This window comes from Neoarius graeffei, chromosome 15, assembly GCF_027579695.1.
Source record: "Neoarius graeffei isolate fNeoGra1 chromosome 15, fNeoGra1.pri, whole genome shotgun sequence".
Classification (NCBI taxonomy): Eukaryota; Metazoa; Chordata; class Actinopteri; order Siluriformes; family Ariidae; genus Neoarius; species Neoarius graeffei.
This window is the reverse complement of record NC_083583.1, coordinates 64520067-64542658: the sequence shown is the minus strand read 5'-3', so window position 1 is coordinate 64542658 and position 22592 is coordinate 64520067. Positions and strand designations below refer to the sequence as shown.

At 42.3% G+C, this 22592-nt stretch overlaps 1 protein-coding gene across 2 annotated transcripts in view; it reads left to right on the top strand.

Annotated features, from left to right (window-relative positions):
- Window positions 1-1616: 1616 nt before the first annotated feature.
- diaph3 (diaphanous-related formin 3) overlaps window positions 1617-22592 on the top strand; it is an 814225-nt gene continuing 793249 nt past the window's right edge. For both annotated transcript variants that reach the window (XM_060941746.1, XM_060941747.1), the window contains exon 1: window positions 1617-2105. In XM_060941746.1, coding sequence (XP_060797729.1) covers window positions 1962-2105 — 144 coding nt within the window. In that variant the 5' untranslated portion in view covers window positions 1617-1961. The remainder of the gene's footprint in view (window positions 2106-22592) is intronic.

Sequence of the window (22592 nt, the reverse complement as noted above, 5' to 3'; positions counted from 1 at the left end):
GGTTTCTTCCTCATGTCGTCTGAGGGAGTTTTTCCTTGCCACCGTAGCCACAGGCTTGCTCATTGGGGATAGATTAGGAATAAAATTAGCTCATGTTTTAAGTCGTTCAAATTCTGTAAAGATGCTTTGCGACAATGTTTATTGTTAAAAGCGCTATACAAATAAACTTGACTTGACTAGTTCTCAGGCAGCGCTGTTGGTATCTTTCCAAGAGCTTAATATGTCTTTTGTAGGCAGTCCAAGTTTCTGCACCGTACAGCAGCATGGTGGTGTAGTGGTTAGCACGGTCGCCTCACAGCAAAAAGGTTCTGACTTCGAACCCAGCGGCTGGCGAGGGCCTTTCTGTGCGGGGTTTGCATGTTCTTTCCACGTCTGCGTGGGTTTCCCCGACAGTCCAAAGACATGCAGGTTAGGTTAATATGGGACGGCCTTGGGCTGAGGTGCCCTTGAGCGAAGCACCTAACTCTCAACTGCTCCCCGGGCGCTGTGTGTTCACTGCTTCAGATGGGTTGAATTTCACAAGTGTGTGATGAATAAAGTTTTTCTTTCACAATGATGGCTTTATAGACCAGGATTTTGAAATGTGAAAATAATGTGAAACGCAACACATTCAACTCAAGACTGTGCACCTTACACACAACACATACACCTCAAGTCTGTGCACCTTATCTTACCTTGCAATAACTCATAATGTGTAATATTTTATCTTATAATGTGACTCTGTGGGCGGCACGGTGGTGTAGTGGTTAGCGCTGTCGCCTCACAGCAAGAAGGTCCGGGTTCGAGCCCCGTGGCCGGCGAGGGCCTTTCTGTGTGGAGTTTGCATGTTCTCCCCGTGTCCGCGTGGGTTTCCTCCGGGTGCTCCGGTTTCCCCCACAGTCCAAAGACATGCAGGTTAGGTTAACTGGTGACTCTAAATTGAGCGTAGGTGTGAATGTGAGTGTGAATGGTTGTCTGTGTCTATGTGTCAGCCCTGTGATGACCTGGCGACTTGTCCAGGGTGTACCCCGCCTTTCGCCCGTAGTCAGCTGGGATAGGCTCCAGCTTGCCTGCGACCCTGTAGAACAGGATAAAGCGGCTACAGATAATGAGATGAGACTCTCTCGTGCAATAATTTATAATGTGACTGTCTCTGTGCAATACTTTATATGTGCAATACCTCACTCCATAATGTGTAACAGAACACATACACCTCAGACTGCGCACCTTACCCACTTTCCTCTCTCTCTCTCCCTCTACACGCTGTTTGCACTGTTATTGGAGAGGCTTTAATCTCATTGTACATGTGTATAGTGACAATAAAGGCATTCTATTCTAGTGTTCATTAATATGTGATAAAGATACCCTAAAAGACTCATGGTGTATGTGTAGCATGATGAGTATGAGTTGACTCAAAACTGTGTAATTGTAATGTAAAAGCTACAAACTGATGAACGCGGCAGAAATAACACACACACACTACACTACACTACACTTGTTTACAGGTTGCTACAGAAATCACTCCTAAATCAACATGGCGCCCGCTCTGTCTTTCGACCAATCAAATTCCTCCAATGTCTCTGTACGTCGAATCTGATTGGCTGCTTGCTCTACATCACTGACAGGCAACACGGCGGGCTTTTCAGACGCTGCGGATTTCTCCCTGGTTACAGTTCGGCTCGGCTTTTTTATTTATTTGCTGGGCTCGGTCTGAGCTTTCACAACCGTTCTGCCATAACTCTGCATATTTTGGTACCGAACACGTGAGTAGTATTGTGAAAAAGGGGTGAAGTGTTATGTGTATATACAAACAAGCAAACTAGAAATTGGATTAACGGTAGTTTCTCTCAGCTATGCTAAGCTAAGCTAAGCTGTGAGTGAGCTAGCCTGGTTCGAGTGTTGTAGGCAGAAGCGATAGAGACTCTGTGACTGAGTGAATATTGTAGTTAGTTGTAGAATCAGACAGTTATACAGGAGGCGTCATGGACAGCCACCAGCAGCACCGCTATGAGTCCTCCGGTCAGGGAAGAGAGAACAAACCGCAGCGGAAAAAGGCTTTGGGTGGAGCCGGACCTGGACCGTGTCCACTCTGGGCAAACGAAGAAGCAGAGAAAAAGTCCAAATTTGTAAGTATGCAATGTTTTTGGAGTAAAACTAACTACGCCCTCCAGAGAACTGCCAGCACCTCTTATCAATCCCCAGCTTATCTCATGAGGAAGAAGGGATTGATTACTTTTCTATAACCAGGTGTTCTGATGCGTTTATCCTGTGCGCATGCGCACTTCACTTCTGCACACAGGATGGAAATGCAGATAGAACAGAACTGGTTGTGTTTCAGTGCCAGACATGAATATCTCATCTCATTATCTGTAGCCGCTTTATCCTGTTCTACAGGGTCGCAGGCAAGCTGGAGCCTATCCCAGCTGACTACGGGCGAAAGGCGGGGTACACCATGGACAAGTCGCCAGGTCATCACAGGGCTGACACATAGACACAGACAACCATTCACACTCACACCTACGGTCAATTTAGAGTCACCAGTTAACCTAACCTGCATGTCTTTGGACTGTGGGGGAAACCGGAGCACCCGGAGGAAACCCACGCGGACCCGGGGAGAACGTGCAAACTCCACACAGAAAGGCCCTCGCCGGCCCCGGGGCTCGAACCCAGGACCTTCTTGCTGTGAGGCGACAGCGCTAACCACTACACCCCCGTGCCGCACACAGAGTCACATTATAAGATAAAATATTACACATTGAGTTATTGCAAGGTAAGATAAGGTGCACAGACTTGAGGTGTATGTGTTGTGTGTAAGGTGCACAGTCTTGAGGTGAATGTGTTGCGTTTCACATTATTTTCACATTTCAAAATCCTGGTCTATAAAGCCATCATTGTGAAAGAAAGAAAAACTTTATTCATCACACACTTGTGAAATTGAACCCATCTGAAGCAGTGAACACACAGCACCCGGGGAGCAGTTGAGAGTTAGGTGCTTCGCTCAAGGGCACCTCAGCCCAAGGCCGTCCCATATTAACCTAACCTGCATGTCTTTGGACTGTCGGGGAAACCCACGCAGATGCGGAAAGAACATGCAAACCCCGCACAGAAAGGCCCTCGCCAGCCCCGGGGCTCGAACCCAGGACCTTCTTGCTGTGAGGCGACAGCGCTAACCACTACACCACCGTGCCGCCAGACATGAATATAATCAACAATATAAACTACAGAGCAATCAGGGTACGCAAGCTAAAAATCTCATTTAACACTTATTATCTTCAATATCAAAAGGCTTGACTAAATAAACTTGGTTGTTTATTGTAGCCCTGTGATGGCTTTATTTACCATGTAAAAAACAATTTGGTGAATGTATGGCAATATGTCATATTTCGCAAAATTACTCGTGTCAAGTTTATTCATATAGCGCTTTTAACAATAAACATTGTCGCAAAGCATCTTTACAGAATTTGAACGACTTAAAACATGAGCTAATTTTATCCCTAATCTATCCCCAATGAGCAAGTCTGCGGCGACGGTGGCAAGGAAAAACTCCCTCAGACGACATGAGGAAGAAACCTCGAGAGGAACCAGACTCAAAAGGGAACCCATCCTCATTTGGGCAACAACAGACGAACATTAACAGTTTTAACATGAAGACAGTTTCGTTGATGTTATAACTCATTGATGGAAACTTGAGTGCAAAACTGTTCATGACAACTGCAGTCTGTCCTAAAGTTAGTAAGTCAACTGTAGTCCTCAGCCATAAAAGCATTACTGTAAGAGTCCAGCGCGTCCTCCAGGTGTGACTTTCAACTGTCCTCATGGGGCCGTCCTGCACAGGAGCGATGCGATGAGACTCCAACCAGACACAGGGCACCAGGATGGATCAGGCAGGTCCGAGGGGCAGAAGAGGCCAGCATCTTGATCCCAGGACCGACATGTAACTCAGAGGGACAGATTGTGGGGGGAGAAAACACAGGTTGTTAGGTATGCCCTAAAAATGACATCGTGTCATTTAGAAAAAGTGCTTTTTTGACCACAGGTAGCTCCAAAAGGGATGCACTTAAATCATTCTTTATACCATAAAACAAATATTTGGTTCCATATCACTGGAAACATAGTTAAGTTTTAATGTTGAATGCCAGTAAGTTTTCAGACTATTTTGATCAAATTAGTATGTAATTGTGTCAAAAAAATGTCCTCTCAGACAGCTAATTTTTCAATATAAAATAACATATCTAAAATGATTTTCATCCTTAAATGTGGTCGATATTGGGACATAAATATTAGAGACAACTAACACAAAGCTTACGGCCTTATATTTAAAAGCACTATGGAAGAAGTGGATTCTGAATTGTCAAAAAAAATGTCCTTGCCGAGAATCACCTCATTTGTTTCTCCCAGCCCTGCTTAAAGCTACACTTAATCTTGTTATAATACAAGCTATTACACATGCCTATGTTATGTGTATTAATTTCCAAAAATGCAGATTTGGTAGGTTTTTTTTTTTTTTTTAAATTTGAATTTTGGACCCCTGTGACACAAATTTTGTACCCCGATTGTAAAACAACCCCTATAGAAGTGAAAAGAGGAAAAACAAAACCATGAGAGAGAATGTTAGTCACCTTGGAAGAGTGTTCATGACAAAGGAATGTGTGTTTTCCTGTTTCTCAGAAATAGGCAGCGACTGTTTATGGCTCTTTCAACGCCAGTCATAACAGGAACTACGTTTTCCTGTGGAAGGAAGTTAAACAACATTAAATGTAATTGTAAAGACGAAAACATATATTTTTTTATTTTAATTTTTTTTAAGGTGCACTGTTAAAGGAAACTAATCCACGACAGGGTGGTGTGATGTGGCCCGGGAGTCAGCCGTCATGGATGGAGGCATGATGACCCGATTGGACAGATTGATATTGGCCATGAAAGTCTCGTTTCCAGTGCAACGAATCCTACTTGCTAAGAGAAATATTTAAAGCAAGTGTTGCCAGGCAAAACAAGCCTCGCCCGGTAGCACTTATGATGAATATGAAGGAAGATATTACGAAAAAAATAGGTACCCTATGGGTCCATGCGGCTACTGCTTATAAATAAAATAATCTTCTCATATCATGTCCATACAGGGCGGTATGGTGGTGTAGTGGTTAGCGCTGTCGCCTCACAGCAAGAAGGTCTGGGTTCGAGCCCCGTGGCCGGCGAGGGCCTTTCTGTGCGGAGTTTACATGTTCTCCCCGTGTCCGCGTGGGTTTCCTCCGGGTGCTCCGGTTTCCCCCACAGTCCAAGACATGCAGGTTAGGTTAACTGGTGACTCTAAATTGACCGTAGGTGTGAGTGTGAATGGTTGTCTGTGTCTATGTGTCAGCCCTGTGATGACCTGGCGACTTGTCCAGGGTGTACCGCGAGAGATAATGAGATGAGATGTCCATACAGTAAACATAGCATGCATATATATATATATATATATATATATATATATATATATATATATATATATATATATATATATATATACACACACACACTCTGAGGTAGTAGCCACAAAAATGAAGCATAATCCAAAAATGAGCAGTTTTAAAAATCACAGAAGTAAAATATACCAAGTGTCTGTACTTTTATATCAGCCTTTTTCAACCGGGTTGTCGTCAAAAAATTATATATTTTAACACTGAAATAAATAAAATGAATTAAAATTCCAAAAAACAATAGTTACACTAATGCAGATCATCGCCGCCTCATCAAAATTTGTCTCATGGCCCCCTTTCCCATGTCACAATGTCACTGCCGGGGTCAGCGTATGGTCAGCGTGACTGCGTATATTTTATATGGGGGTGCCTTGAGAATTTGCATACTTCTGAAGGGTGCCGTGACTGAAAAAAGGTTGAGAAACGCTGCTTTATATTATTCTGCTCTTACCTCTTACAGTTTTTGAAACTGAAACCTCCGAACCGAGGCTGACGTACACACACTGTCGCCATGACCCAAACCCTTATTTCCCAGAAATGGCCCGGCACTAGAGCTCAGTGGTCTCAATACTCTTTTCGACAGCTTCCCGTAACAATTCGGAAGTGCATCACATCTACGTAACACATGGGACCACTGGCCGAAGAAGGCGAGGAAAAGGGGGGTGACCTGGAGTATATTTTAAAATAGAAACACACTTTCCTTCTGTAATGAGCATAAACATATTTGAAAACAATTTCTTTAGTCTGTGTATTTTGAATGGTGAACCGAATTGTCTACACTCACCGGCCATTTTAATCAGAGCACGTGTATAGTGTGCGACTGTTACTCTTACAGCACGATGATGTAGTGGCTAGCGCCTCTATATGAGGCAGTAGCCACAACAAAAAGGGTTTCGACCTTTTTGGTGATCGTCAAAATGTTGGAGGTTCTATTTGAGACCAATGCTCATCTCTCCTGAAAGTTTCATGAAGATTGATCCAGCTGTTTTCCCATAATATCGTTAACAGAAAACAACAAACAAACTTGACCGAAAGCAATACCTCGCCCCCTGGTGGCCTCCGTCCTGGGCGAGGTAAAAATATTATGAAGCCATCAATATTGTCTGTTCTCCAGCTGATCCGTTTCCTAAAATGATCGTGTTCCAGCTTAGTCAAATGAGGTTACATAATTTTGTAATCTAATTCTTTCCAATCTTAACAAGGTTCCTTAATCAACCCTTTATTTAAGCCTTATTCAGATTGAATTGCTAACCCCATTTCCAGAAAAGTTGAGATGTTTTCCAAAATGTAATAAAAACAAAAATGTGATTTTGTTAATTCACGACATGAACCTTTATTTGACTGACAAAAGTACAAAGAAAAGATTTTCAATAGTTTTACTCATCAGTTTAATTGTATTTTGTAAATATAAATGAAGTTAGAATTTGATGCCTGCAACCCACAAAAAAAAAAAAAATTGGGACAGAGGCATTACCTTTTGTATTGTTCCTTTTAACAACACTTTTTAATCGTATGGGATGTGAGAATATGAATTGTTGCATTTTTGCAATTGGAATTTTTGTCCATTCTTGTTTGATACAAGACTTCAGCTGCTCAACAGTCTGTGGTTGACGTTGTCTGAGTCTCCTCTTCATGATGTGCCATACATTCTCAGTAAGGGAGAGATCTGGGCTGGCAGCAGGCCAGTCAAGCACACGCACTCTGTCGACAAAGCTGTTGTAGCCTGTGCAGAATGAGACTTGGCATTATCCTGCTGAAATAAGCATAGACATTGCTTTGATGAATATGTCTCTCTAAAATCCCAATCAATATATCAATGGTACCTTCACACGCATGCAATTTGCCCATGCTGCGAGCACTGATGCCCCCATACCATCACAGATGCTGTCGCTTGCCCCTTTCTTTGATGATAAACTGGATGATCGTGTTCACATTTGGCGCTGAGAGCTCGATGTCTGGTTTCACTGAAAACAAGCTGAAATGTGAACTCATCTGACCACAGCACGTTTCCACTGTCTTTCGGTCCGTCTGAGATGAGTTCTGGCTCAGAGAAATCGGCAGTGTTTCTGCATAGAATTGATGAATGGCTTCCTTCTCGCGTAGTACAGTTTCAGGCTGCATTTCTGAATGCAGCGGTGGACTGTGTTTAGTGACAACGGTTTTCCGTATTACTCCCGAGCCCATGTAGCTATTTTTGTCACGTTAGCGTGATGGTTTCTTAGGCAGTGCCACCTGAGGGCTCGAAGGTCGCACACATTTACAGTGGTTTGTGACCTCGCCCTTTATGCACTGAGATGTCTCCGAATTTCCTGAATTTTTTCACAATATGATGTACTGGTAGATTTTGAAAGACCTAAAATCTTGCGTTGAGATGTTTTTTTTGACTTGACGAACAATTCTGTCACGAGTTTTGGCACAAAGGACTGAGCCACGCCCCATCCTTGCTTGCAAAGACCGAGCCTTTGGTGCTGCTCCTTTTATACCTAATCATGATACCAATTATCCTGCTTATTGTGGAATCTTCTGAAATGGTGCTACTTGAATATCCTATCAACTTTTCAGTCTTATTTTGCCTCTGAATCAACTTTTTTGTATGTTGCAGGCATCAAATTCTAACTTCATTTAGTTAAATAAAGCTACACATGAATGAACGAATCAGATTTTTTTAAAAATTGTATTTTGGAAAATATCCCAACTTTTCTGGAAATGGGTTAGTAGTTTATCAGTAATAAATTTCTTCACATGTGTCCTCAGTGACGCAACTCTTCCATCTGTAAAGTAATAAAATGGCCACATGCTGGAGGATTGAGTTTGTCGTGGGGTGTATTTTCTACAAGCCCAGATCCAAGCAGTCATCATTTACCCCTTTTCCACCAAATCAGTTCCAGGGCTGGTTCGGGGCTGGTGCTGGTTCACAACTCGTTAAACTTGCGAGCCAGCTGAGAACCAGTTTGCTTTTCCATAGCTCGCAGTGCCAAGGGAAGCCACGTCAGTTACATCGCTGTATACGTCAGTTACGTCGCTACGTTTGCATAAACCTTGGTGCGAATATCGAAGCAAAAACAACACGGAAGAAGCAGCAGCAACAACAATAATAATAATAATGGATGACTTCGCGTTTGTACAGCTGCTGCTTCTCGTCGCTTAAAAATGGCGATCTTTCGCGGTTTTGTTATTGTTGTTGGTCTTAACAACTCTGCCCCCCCGCTGACGTAAGCGGTTCTTTCCTCTGGCCCAGCAGAGAGTTGGTGCTAGCCTGGAACCGGTTTTTCTGGCCCCAGAGCCAGTTCTTTGTCAGTGGAAACAGAAAACCCGGTTCCAAACTAAGCACTGGCCCCGAACCAGCCCTGGAACTGCTTTGGTGGAAAAGGGGCAATTCAGATGTGCTTTGATGCTCTATATATCTAGCTGCCATTATAGCGGCTCCTTTTATCAACGTGGTCAGCCTGTGTAGTGGAGGTTTTACCACCAAGGCCAGGTATATGATGGAGCGCCTTTTCTAAAGCATCCATTTTTTTTGTGCTAGTATTCAAGAAGTGCTTATTATCTGGGGGAGGGTCACTGATGCACGTGCAAGTAGCAACAGTCAGACATCTTTATTATTATTTTTTTTTCCTCAGTGCGAGGCATCTGTCTGGTCTCTCGTTTGCTGCTGCAGTAGACTGACTGAGGTGGAGTAGCGGGTAATTTAAAGGATAACACTGATAAGGATAAGGCTGACTAATCCACTTGGACTTCTGTGCTTGTGAGAGCAGTGCCGTTTGAATAACCTGTAAATCAGCCATTCTGACCAACTGATAATGCGGTGCTGATGAACAGATTATTGACAGTCATTTGGAGTATTAAACGTTTGTCAAGTTCGTAGTCATAAACGAGCGGTTCTCAATTAATTGTTCCAGCAGGTGCTGTGCAACCTCACCCTTAATCTCATTTCAATATCATTTGGTTTATCGTTCGTCTTTCTGCTTCAGGCTTAAGCAAACGCTCTCTCGGTGCTGTAAAAGTCAGACTTGCACTGATGATTCATTTAGCTTCATAAAATGCCTTGGGGACAAAGCAGCTCTCCCATGAGGGAACTCGCTGGTGTTGATTTTTTATTTTTTTTCCAAAATGAGGCAGAGCATGAATTCACCAACACGAAACAGAGGAACGGCGTGTGCTGTAGGGTTTCAGTTCAAAATCACAAGCCGGAGAGGCGCTTATCGTCAGCACAAACATTTCTGAGATGTTTTCTTCTAATTTCCATGAACTTTCTGTATCCAGAGTCATTTGAAGTATAATTTGATTGGAAATCTGTGGACTTTTTAAATTCCACGTGTCCAAAAGACTGACAGCTTTTCATAATTTTTTGATTGCGGAAGAGTTTCAGGTTGATTTAGAGCTGTTTAATTTGAAGGGTGAGTAGCTCCGACTTTAGTCTGTACGAACAAAAGCTGCTATAATTCCTTGGCATGTAGAGAAATTCTGTCTTTATCAGTTAAATCTTTCAGTTACACGAGCTCGTTCTTATCCCTCGTTACAAATGAACCAAGGCTAGGAGTATGAGACAGATGATAAAGTCGAAAAATAAGGACAGATTTGTCAAATATTAATACTTTTATTTTACTTGTAATAAAATAACAGGTAGTTTACAGTTCAATATCAGCTCATCTAGGGTGGTTTCTATTTGGTCCTGAGGTGGTAACCATTTCCAAGAAATAAGTATTTAGAAAAACAATACATGATGCATATCTTACTTGAAAACTGGCCTCTAAACTTTTACATGATTATGCAGTGTTCAGTTTTCGCTCCATTTGCTTAATTCTCTCTCTCGTGCCTTGTAAAAAGTTAATTCGTGGACTAGTTTCTTCCCTTCATGCATTTAGGCTCAAACAGTAAATAATGAAAAATACAGTAAATAGCCCGATCCCACAGCTGTAGTAATCCATATTGTCAGGAAGCGCTCAACTTAGCCCATGTTTACATTAGACCGTATCAGCGGATCATCAGATTAACGTTTTTAAAACGATTCGCGTGCACACAGCAACACCAATACACGGATACGCTCGGCTCCGCAGGCATCCTGCGCTCCAAATCACTCCGCCCTGAACAGCGAGTGCCCTCTGGAGGGTGCGCACTCCGGCCCTGCGCAGCTCACAGAGCGCGCGAGTGAAGTGCACGAGCGATGATTCGGGACTGAGCCGCTGTGTGTGTGATCCCAGCGCATATCACTTACCACTTGCAAGTGGAAGGATGGCAAGCCTAAAGACAATCATAACTACACAATGGGCAGTATTTGCATCAGTATTTGCAGTATTTTCATACTTTTATACTCTTTAATGAAAGGTGATACAAGGCGGAAGTCCGCGCCGTTTTTCAGCAGTCGCGTCACATGACCAACGCCAGCGAATCAGGAAGGTGGATGTCACAGTGACGTTGTCCAATGACGACGCCAGCTAGAGCTCAGCACAGCGTATCCGCGTATTCTGAATGTTTACATAGCACCGGACCAGACACGATCTGGATTGAATGCGTGGACCCTGGCGGATTCCCGTTTCCCGGCGTTTCCAGGCGGTTTAATGTAAACGGACAGTGCATCCGCGAAGAAAACGAGACAGATACGGTCTAATGTAAACTTGGCCTAAGCAAAGAGAAACAACATCCACCATTACTTTTAAGATATGAAGTGACTTTTTTATTCATAAAAATAGAGAAAAATCATTGAATTAGAAGGGGGTGTCCAAACTTTTGACTCGTACAGTAAAGTTCATCCAGTTGGCTACAAACACACTATTTACTCGCATCATGATCTGCTTAGACATGCAATGATGTATCGTTCATCGATAAATTGGAATACAGATTTGACGCTTACAAAAAATGAACTGATTATTGTTGCTATTATTAATAATATCATCAGGTTACAGTATCTTGGGTTTTCCTAGTTGTAATTGTGTTGTTTAGACAGCAGAGGGTGCAATAACATACATTATTATACATACAGGCCACTTTTTCCATGGAATAAAAACATGTATTCTGTTGTCTTCTAGTGGGTTTATTGATGGCATGCAATATTATCATATCGCTTATCTTCCATGTATTACGCTGCTCTCCTCGATGGAGAATGAGCATGCAATGTTATAATATTGCATGTTGTCAAGACAACACGTCACATGCGAAGATCCAATGAGACAACTTTTCTGCTGCGCGTGCGTGCAATTATTTCTTTGTCGGCCGGGAAAGAGAAGACAGGGTTAATTCAGTGCTCGGATTAAGCACTAAACAAATAAATAAAACTGAAACTAAAGACAGGCGGCACGGTGGTGTAGTGGTTAGCGCTGTCGCCTCACAGCAAGAAGGTCCGGGTTCGAGCCCCGTGGCTGGCGAGGGCCTTTCTGTGTGGAGTTTGCATGTTCTCCCCGTGTCCGCGTGGGTTTCCTCCGGGTGCTCCGGTTTCCCCCACAGTCCAAAGACATGCAGGTTAGGTTAACTGGTGACTCTAAATTGAGCATAGGTGTGAATGTGAGTGTGAATGGTTGTCTGTGTCTGTGTCAGCCCTGTGATGACCTGGCGACTTGTCCAGGGTGTACCCCGCCTTTCGCCCGTAGTCAGCTGGGATAGGCTCCGGCTTGCCTGCGACCCTGTAGAACAGGATAAAGCGGCTAGAGATAATGAGATGAGATGAATGAAACTAAAGACGTGCTGAATACCCGAAAGGCTACCAAAACTTCATTGTATATTCTTCTCGCATATTTACAAGAGAAAAACATACCAACGGACATTGAAAAACTGGAAGAGACACGTCGGAGACGTAAAACTTCTGCACTAGCGAGTGACTGCGACGGTTTGTACACAAACATGGCCGTGAGGTTTGCTTCATTAAAAGTGGAAGCTTAAAAGCGGAAAATTTGGAGAGAATTTTGAAAGCGAAAGATGCGCTGAACACCCAAAGGCTACCAAAACTCCACTGGATATTCATGCGTTTAACCTTCCGCGTTATATCTGCGGAAAAGACACGTCGGATATGTGAAACTTCCGTGCGAGTGAGTGACTGTAACAGTTTGTACACAAACATGGCGGCGAGGTTTGCTTCATTAAAAGCAGAAGATTTAAAGAGAGAGGCTGCCAAAACTTGACTGGATATTCTTCTCGCATATTTACAAGAGAAAAACAGACCAATGGACTTCGAAAAACTGGAAAAGAGAGCAATAGAGGAAATATTGTCAAAGTTCTATTTGGATGTGAGGAAAAGTGGCGGAGACTTTTACAAGAGGACTTCACTCAGCAAAGCCCTTTTGTTTTGAACAACTGCAGTGTAACAATGAACTCCGACCAAAAGTAACTTTGAACTTGAACTGTAACCTGCAGGGGTGATAGCGTTCCGGCGCCGGATTTCCAGCGTACCGCGGCGCTGGTAAAAAAAAAAAATCTAGTTCGCCCATTATCATGTGTCATTCTGAGATGCGCAGATAGACAGTAAAGGGAATGAATTCCCTTTACTGTCTATCTGCGCATCTCAGAATGACACAGGATAATGGGCGAACTAGATTTTTTTTTTTTTTTCCGGCGCCGCGGTACGCCAGAAATCTGGTGCGGCGCCGGAACGCTATCACCCCTGAACCTGGATATAGCTTGTATATAAGTTGGGTTGTTCAGGCTTTTTGGACTTGTACCATTTTTATTGTTAGAACTTTGACTTTGTACAGAACATTGAATTATATTTGATCAGCATTCAGTATTGGTAAGCTACCGCCCTGTTCTTAACTTTTTGTTAAATCTATAATTGTTCCGTTGAATGCATATGAATAATAATAAATAATAATATTGGCTGTTTTTTTCGTGGTATATCAGATATATTCCATTCAGCTACTTGCCTTTGACTTGTTCAATATCATGTGAGCTGAATGGAATATATATATATATATGATATACCACTCAATGTCAGCCAATATAATTAAAATATTGGGAATGCACATGACTTCACCAGAAGTGCGAGTAATTCAGCTTTAATGCTAAAACAGATCTACAGTGTGAAAGAGCTGTAGTGTGATGAACCGTACAAATAGATTTAACAAGGAATCGGAGCTCTCTTTTTACAGACTGCTGAAAGAAAAAGTAGATGATGGTAGTACAAATGTTCAGTTTATTAAGAAAAAAGGCTATTTGTTGTTAACACTTCATTTTTTAATAAAAGGAATGTTTTAGGTCATTATATTTTACCCCAACCTTTACAAATGTGGGTAAATAATTATTGTTTGGTTATTAAGAAAATGAAACTAAGCCTTTTCTGCCTGTGGATCCTCTGCTTGTAGGATGTTTTTTGCTTTCTGCACCATTCTGTATGAACTTGAGACTGCTGTGTGTGGGGAAAAAAAAAAATCTGAAGAGATGATTGGTTTCTGAAGCTCAAGCCAGACTGTCTGGCACCAAAATCACCGAGATCACATTTTCCTTTCTCTCTGATGTTTGATGTGAACATTAACCAAAGCTCTTGTCCTGTATGTGCATGATTTGAATTGCGCTGCATGTGCAGCTGTAGAGGTGTCCCTGACCGAGGAGTGGATATCGGAGTCTTATAAAAGTCATACTGTAAGAGTTTAATTCTTTACATTATGTCAGTTTGGTCATGTGGTTCAGTGTGATAAACCAATCAACCAATTTCCCTCAGAGATCAATAAAATATTTCTGATTTTGTTTCTGAAAAACATAACCGTGGCTCCTTTAACATTTATATGAGCATCATTCAGACATATGATTACCCCAACTAGGTCCAGTGTATACATGCTGGAGTTTCTTGTACCTTATTTTCCAGGGACACACCAGCCCTACCTACAGCAGTAACGTCTCGAAGTTCTTCTAAATATCTCTAAGGGTCAAATGCAGCTCAGTTTTGACCTTGTGGTCTTTTTATTTAATTCTACTTAGATTTGACTGGTTAAATTCAGAATTGCATTTTTATTTTAGGATATATACTGTACTTTCATTCACAATAGAAATATATTTAAGTGGAAGTAACTTTTTTTTTTTTTTCTTTTTTTTTTTGGTAAATGAAGTGCCCCTTATGGTGGTGTAGTGGTTAGCGCTGTTGCCTCACAGCAAGAAGGTCCAGGTTCGAGCCCTGTGGCCGGCGAGGGCCTTTCTGTGTGGAGTTTGCATGTTCTCCCTGTGTCCGTGTGGGTTTCCTCTGGGTGCTCCGGTTTCCCCCACAGTCCAAAGATATGCAGGTTAGGTTAACTGGTGACTCTAAATTGACCGTAGGTGTGAATGTGAGTGTGAATGGTTGTCTGTGTCTATGTGTCAGCCCTGTGATGAGCTGGCGACTTGTCCAGGGTGTACCCCGCCTTTCGCCCGTAGTCAGCTGGGATAGGCTCCAGCTTGCCTGCGACCCTGTAGAACAGGATAAAGCGGCTAGAGATGATGATATGAGAAGTGCCCCTTACAGGATCCTTTATCCGTCAAAAATGTCCTCTCTGGAAAACATTCACCATATGATGAGGTTGTAAATGATTTAAGGAAATTTTTGTCTCTCTTTTGAAGTAAAATACTCTGTTGTTGCACAGCAAAAAACAGGACTTGAAACAGATGCGAGACACTTGTTTTTGCAGCAGAGCTTCACATGTGGTTGAAATGTGAGTCCGTCAAAAAGTGTCCTCTTTGGAAAACCACAAGGATTATGGTCACCACTTCAGTTGTTGTTATCCCCCACCCAAACGAAGTTTAGCCGGGGATATAGAAACGGGGTCGGTCCGTCTGGTCACGTTTTCGTTTCCGGGGCATATCTTTAAAACTACTGAAGATATCTTCATGAAACGTTGTTTACATATCAAGCAACATGTGAACTGGTGCCTTGTGTTACTTTTGGATTTTAAAAAAAATAGATTTTTTTCTTTTTCAAATTTTTACATAAATAGATTTTGACTTGGTTTCTAAGAGCAATGTTCGTTTCCGGAGCATGGTATCCAAAACTATTCATGATACGGATTTGAAACTTGGTATACATGTTAACAAGGTGATGTAGATGTGCCTTTTCATACTAAGAAATTTGAGAAATTTTAATTTTTCATGTTTCTATGGAAACAATTTCAGACTTAGTCTCTCAGGTTAGTCTTAGGGGTAGGTTTTGTTTCCGGAGCAGAACTTGAAAGCTATGAGCGGTATGGTCTTGAAAGTTGGTACATGTGTTGATTAAGTAATGTATATGTGCCTTTTGATACTAAGAAATGTGAGAAATTTTAATTTTTAGCTCACCTGGACCAAAGGTCCGGTGGGTTTATGCCATGGGCTGCTGAGGTCAGTGTAAAGAGGTAGGGTTGGTTTCCTGCAACAGAACTTGAAAAGTGTGACAAATAATATCTTCAAACTTGGTGTATAGGGCGGGGGATATAGACGACTCTGTCTTCTTGTTACAGTTACCACTGTGTACAAACATTGCTGCACAGGACTTGAAAATATGTACTTGAAGCCTAGGTCACAACCGGACGTACGATTTTTTTTGGCCTTGCGATTTTTGGCGTTTCCCAAATCGCTGCTTTTTTTTTTTTTTTTTGTTCGTGGAGAAAGACGTACGTTGGCCGTAAGTTTTTCTTGCAACCTGAAAAAAAGTAAGCGCCCGTAGAGTTTGTTTGACATGACAGAGCCTCTGCGGCCGGTCTGCGGCTCGAAAATCAGCACGTCACATGCGCGCCCTCCGTGCGTTTTTTGCACATAGATCGGCCGTAGGAGCACGTACGGCCGGTTGTGACCTAGGCTAAACACGCCACATCCATTTCAACAGTTTTTCACTTTGTATCCCTTACTCTGGACTATAAGAAAGTGGGTCAGTTTTAGAAATTCACAACTGTAATATGCCGTTTTCTGACCACAGTAACATGCCCAGTATAAGACCTGTAGCTCTGAAATTCTGTGCAGTTCACTTTCATTTCAAAAGGTCATTTTTGGTATCAGAGAAACACAAAAATCTGAGGTTTAATTTCTGGGCTATTGTGGACCTGTTTCCCCTGATTGTGAAACACCCCGTGTAGAAAACATTTATTCCACGAAATCGAGTCGTACATGAGCTGATCGCCGATGAGGTGTGTAGCACCGAGTTGGCTATAATCCATGTACGACGAGATTGAGTGGAATAACTGTTTTATTATATCTACATTCACTGCATTTTGAGAAACGGAGCATTCTTATTTTTTGCAAAGTTGGTAAATAAAATCTGTATACAAAATGTCCGATAAAATCATTTCCACTTCGAATGTAAACAAATTGGTGAAATGACAGTCGCAATTTGTGAAAAATGCTATAATAATAATTCTTAAATAAAACAAGATGTTCTTACCATCAAATACTTTTCATTCCATATTTTGCTTTTTAAAATTTTTTTTTTTTCGTGTTTTCGGGTAGTTTTTATTTCATCCTCGGTTGGTTCAGCAGCATGCTCTGCCATTTTGTTTTTCTCTACTCACTGTATATGAGCTGATATCCTAATGGTAGAATAGCCAATCAGAGTGCATGACTGCTCATATCCAGTGAGTGTGGATAGAATAATAGTGATCACGCTTTTTTGTTGGATACAGTGGGGTGTTTTTTTTTTTTTTTTTTTAAACCAGGAGTGTGTGTACATGCGCGCGCGCACACACTCTGTCTCTAAATTAAAAATTTTCCCCCTTTTCTGTATCGATCTAAAGTGCACTCCAATTATTCTGCCCTGATGCATCTAGGAGGTTTTCCACATGAATCCAAATTGTGAAATATTGTGCCAAGGCATCCTGACTCCCTCTACAGCTCATGCTTTACTCAAAACAATACAAGGAAATCCTTTTCCAGCCAGTCATGATCTTCACCAAGGTTATTTTCTCATTGGATTACAACAGGAAGTGCAGCTTGGTTTACTTCACTGTATTGTCTGCTGCATTTCCATTATAATACTGATTTTAATAAGAATTTTGAAGTGTAATGTAGACAGTGAGCACTAGGTGGCACTTTAAAACCGTCTAGCGGACAGTGAGGCGGTCGAGACTTCATTTCTATTGAGGGGAACATTTTGATCCAGCTTTCATAACCACATCATTTCAGCACTGGTACATCTTCACCAAACGCCATCCTTAATTCTGCTCTCCGTGTGAGGCGGATGCACCGCATGCTGCTTTTGTCAGACTGTGATATCATGTTTGTATGTGGTGTTTGTTTTCTATTTCAGAAGGCCACATAACATTGTCTGTCTTTCCTGATTTCAAAAACCCTCCTTTAATTCAAGTAATGGATGGCAAAAGGGTAACAGTGAAGAAAAACGCTACTTAAACTGTTATTACGGCATGTTTTAATATTATTTTGTGTTCTCCTTTTGACTTGCGGCATTCAAATGGCACTGAGAGTCTTGGCTTGTTATACTTGTCATTTATTGTGTGTGTGTTTATGGCTACATGCATTACACTGTGTAATGTTTCTTGAGGAAAATTGTTTGGATGACCGAGCGAAGCTGTCTGTATTTATTAGACCTGCTTTATGAGTTGTAATGGGAATCTGATGTGCACTGGCTGCCAGGTAAATCAGCCTTGTTGAGCACAGTTGTTTAACTCCTTCCCAATATGTTAAACCTTCAAGGACCTTTGACAAAGCTCAAAAGAGCCAATTTGGATGAGTCAAGCCACTCGGTTTAGCCGATTAGGTGCAGGTACGAGAGCAAGTGTTTTTGAATTTGCTGGCCGACATTTAAAGCGACTCTTCAGAATGCATTGTCCATCCCTATCTGGCTGGAGTATGAGGTGGAGATGGTGCAAGGGGACAAAAGAGCACAAGAGATGGAGAGAAATGGATTTAGTGCAGCCCACAATCTGGTGCCGACAGGGGAACATAACACGGCAAGGGTCAACCAAACGGGAGGCATTAACACCAATTATGGTGGCAGATTGATTCCTCGTTTATGGACAAGCAAGGAGTTGCTCAGGTGGAAGAAAAATTGAATGCGGACCTCAGAGGGGGGGGGGACAATTTACACCCAGTTTTTATTACTGGCCTTGGACATCTGGAGCCGAAACAGCTGGGCGAGTCTGCCGAGAGATCTCATTCTCTCCTTATTTCAACACCACCTCTTGACTTTGTGTGCTGAAATTTATGAATTATCCATCATCAGTTCAGGTGCCTTGAACTCTGCAGTGGATTAAACTTGGAAACGTTCACTTTTTTTTTTTGCTCTCAGGTCTAGAGCCTGTTTGTTTGCAGGCTGAGCAGAGAGCAAACAAACCAAGGAGATGAGCAAAGGAACGGAACAGGGATGAAACCTGCTTTTAGAGGAGGAGCGCGGGCGTTTGGGCACATCGAGGTGAGGGGTCGAAACAGAAGCTGCTGTTTGCTCATTGGTAGGCAATGCGACAGCATGGTGCTTATTGAACAGAACCAATTCGGGAGAAGCAATTACAGGAGCTGCCAGCAATACCCATGGTTTATCACAACATGTCTGACCGGCCTAATGGCGCAGTTAACATTTGAGCACTCAACAAAATGAAAAGAACTGACTTTCCAAACAGCGCAAAACAAAACAATGCCAGAGAAACCGAGTGGAACTATCAAGGTCACTGCAATTATATCCAATTTTCTTTCCCCCCCCCTTCCTATGTATGGCTGTAAAAGGTAATTTTCTTATTTAGCTCCTGTCACTCAGGATTCAAACTGACTACAGTCACAGTTCCTAAAGTGTGATGACTTGTTGCCCTGAACTTCCTGGTGTGAACAAAAGCGTTTCTCGGACAATGCTGATCAACTATCATGAGTCAGAATGCCTTAAATGCATCTTTACCTCGCTGTATTTTTGATCAGTAAGATGGATTTGAATTGCATGCATGCATGATTGGGCAATAACATATTGCTGAGGCGTGTTTTATATATAAAAAACAAAAAAACCCCTCCTGAAGCACAGCACAACACAATCCGGCTCTCCAACTAAACACTGTAGTCTTCTTGGTTTATGTTGAACGCAGACAGCGCCATCATGGCTCTTCAACTTTGTTGATACCTGTCACTGTTTTCAGATGGTTTCCATCTCTACAATATGTCCATTATACTAATTAAGCCTTAAACATTTTACTTTAAGGTTTTTGAGCAGTTTCGTACACCTGGCAAATTGAACATCTGTCCATCGCCAGCTGTTTTTCAATTCTGGAAACTAAAACAACACAGCAGTACTTTTTAATCAACACAACATTTAACTTTGTTTGATGTACGCCGTGATTTTCTTGCGTTAGTTTTCAGATTTCTCACCGTTTGACCACGCTTTAAAAAAATATATCTGAAGTGTTTGTGAAGAAAAATCTTGTGAGCGAAAATTGCCATGAGCTGCTGCGGCATCACTGGCCATAAAGGCACAAGAGCTGTCACGAAAAAGCTTGTTATTCTTTCTCAGAACTGCTCCTGAGAACCGGCTGAACTTTTATAGACTTTAAGGTCAGGAGGGGGACCTTTAGCTGTCCATGAAACAAGGGGGCAGGTAGATATGTGGAAGTTTTATTGTGGTCCGTTCAAAACAAATTGCACTTTGATCCACTGAGGTGAGGATGTGGCTCAGATGAAGCGTTTTACAGAATCATCGGGAATCTGATGGATTATCGGGCGTCTGTTTTGAAAGTGACAAAAGCTTATATGGCTCTTATTTTTTTTCTTTGGGGGTGAAACTTGTATAATTTATAATGATGGGCTGGTGTGTAAATGTATTTATTTTTTTCTCTATATTTTTATTGCTCATGGAAATCAGCAAAAATCAGGCCATTTGCCTGCAATCCAATGCTTTGCCTCTTTCAGCTGGTTTGTGCTCAACACAGCTTCACACTGCAACGTGTCGAAGCAATGCACTTCACACGTCTGATAGATAAACACATTAAAATGAGCCTAAATGTCTGCTCGTTTAATGTAGCAGTGAGTGGCGTATTAACTCGGAAAAGGGCTTCAGGATGAGGCAGGTGGAGGAGAACATCTCGCCGAAGCTGTTCTTACGCAGTTGTATCCAACTTGCAAATACGACAGGATTCATCCTCAGGGTCACAGTGGAATTTGAGGCTCTTGGTGTGAAGTGTAACACCCTGTCTGATCACAGGGCACGACACACACCGAGAGTAGCCCGTTTCTGTTCAGGTGTTCACAAACTTTTGGACATATTGTGTATGAACATTTATTCGCTAACTCGCTGTTCAGATTAGCCCCAGTTCTATACTTTGGTTGCCTGGAAACAAGGCTAAAAACTAGTAACTTGTGTCAGACAAGTTACAGAAGAATGTCAAAGGACAAACCGACATTAAGGTGTTTTGTAAGCTGTTGGACATCACTGAGCCACCAGAGCAGCTTTATTGCGCTTCGTTATTGACCCTGGAGCTGTAAATGAATTTCCGTTCCTGAAGACGAGCGCTCCAATGACGTTGATGCGACTCAAGAAAGTGTGATGTGTTTCCAGGATGGCGTTTCTCTTCCTGACTCCTGACCCCTAGCTTTCCTCATCCGTCACTGCTTTGATGCATGGATCGCTATGCAGCTCTGGACTTCGCCTCCATCAATGACCCCTAGCAGAGTCCGTAGAGGCGCTGCGTCAGCCCGGTCAATTCGTTAAGACGGACCGCATCACACTTAGGATGCAAAACTAGACCTTGGACTAGAGCCAGCTACACAAACAAGCAGGTAGAGAATGTATAAGAGATGAGTTGTGGCTGTAAAGGACACCTGTCATATCCCTGTACATGTTCTGCGTTCCTAAGATACCATAACTGTGTTCAGAAACGAACTGTGTAACCTCTCTGGCTTGGTTCTTCTTTGACATGTTTCTAATAAAGTAAAGATTTGATACCCTCCCTCCCCCCCATCCCACTTTATACCATTTGACTCAATTCTAGTGAAGCAGATAGAGGTTGTTTCAGACTTGGTCTGATTTCGATGACTCCGTTCCGTTATGCATTCACTCTTCTGTTTAATGTGAACATGATCAACAGTCTAAATTGTTCTGTAAGAGAGTGACAACTAAAGCTGACTATCAAGGTCAGGGCTTGACATTAACGGTAGTCCGACTGTCCGAGACAACCAAATGTTTGATCCGGACAAGTCAAATCTGCATCTGCCTGTCTGACAGGACGAGTCGAATATTTTGTTGAAAATCACTTTTTATAGTAATTATTCAAGAGTTAAATCAATAAAGTTCCAACAAAATGAGTTCAATCCCCTCAGGCCATCCTTAAAAAAAAAAAAAAAAAATCCGTTTCCTATCCACCGGATGAGCAAAAAAATTTTCGGGAGGGAGGGATTTTTTTAATATATATATATATATATATATACACACACACACACACACACACACACACACGTGTGTGTGTGTGTGTGTATATATGTGTGTGTGTGTATATATATATATATATATATATATATCCAACCGGTTAATTTTTTTTGGTTGTCGGTTAAAAAAAAAAAATCAATCGTTTTGGAGCGGAGGACTTGGAATTCCATGTTGTAAATGCTTGGGCCATGCCATGCGGTGTAAGGACGACAGCTGACAAATCAGAAACACCCATTCAGTCATGTCCCGCCCTCCCGCTGCCACTCTGCGAAAGTGTAGACACAGGCTTTTTAGCTTACAAATTACTATTCTGTTTTTTTTTTTTTTTATTATTATTAGAAGGCACATCGAGTTTAGTCCTGCCTTGGCCAGTGCATTCTGAAAGTATGTTTCGGTCTGTAGCCAACAATTCATGTTATTGCAGATCATATCTCTCCACACAAACTAAAGGCGCAGATGCCGACTTTTTTTGAATCGCGCAGATCCGTGTTTTTTTTTTTTTTTTTTGGGGGGGGGGGCGTTGGAGTGTCTGAATGTAATTTCAAGGTGGATTCTGTATTAAAAGTACTAAATAGGTGGGTGCCATTGCAGTCCATGAGGCGTGGGGGGTGTGGGAGGAAGGCAGTGGATTGGGGGGCTGCGCGCGTTTGCGCGGCTTCAGCGCGGGCGCGCGGCTTTCTGATTTGCTGTTTTCTTCTCGTGCTTGTACTTCCTGTGTTTCGTGGACTGTGGCGGCATTTGCTTATATGCAGAATTTGCTTTGATGAAGTTGTGGTCGGACGCTCCAACGCCCCCCCCCTTGGGAAAGGAAGGTCGGATTTGCGCGATTCAGCCGTGGAGAGGGCGGCATCTGCCAAAAGGCGCACCGTTTGCATCCCTGTAATAAT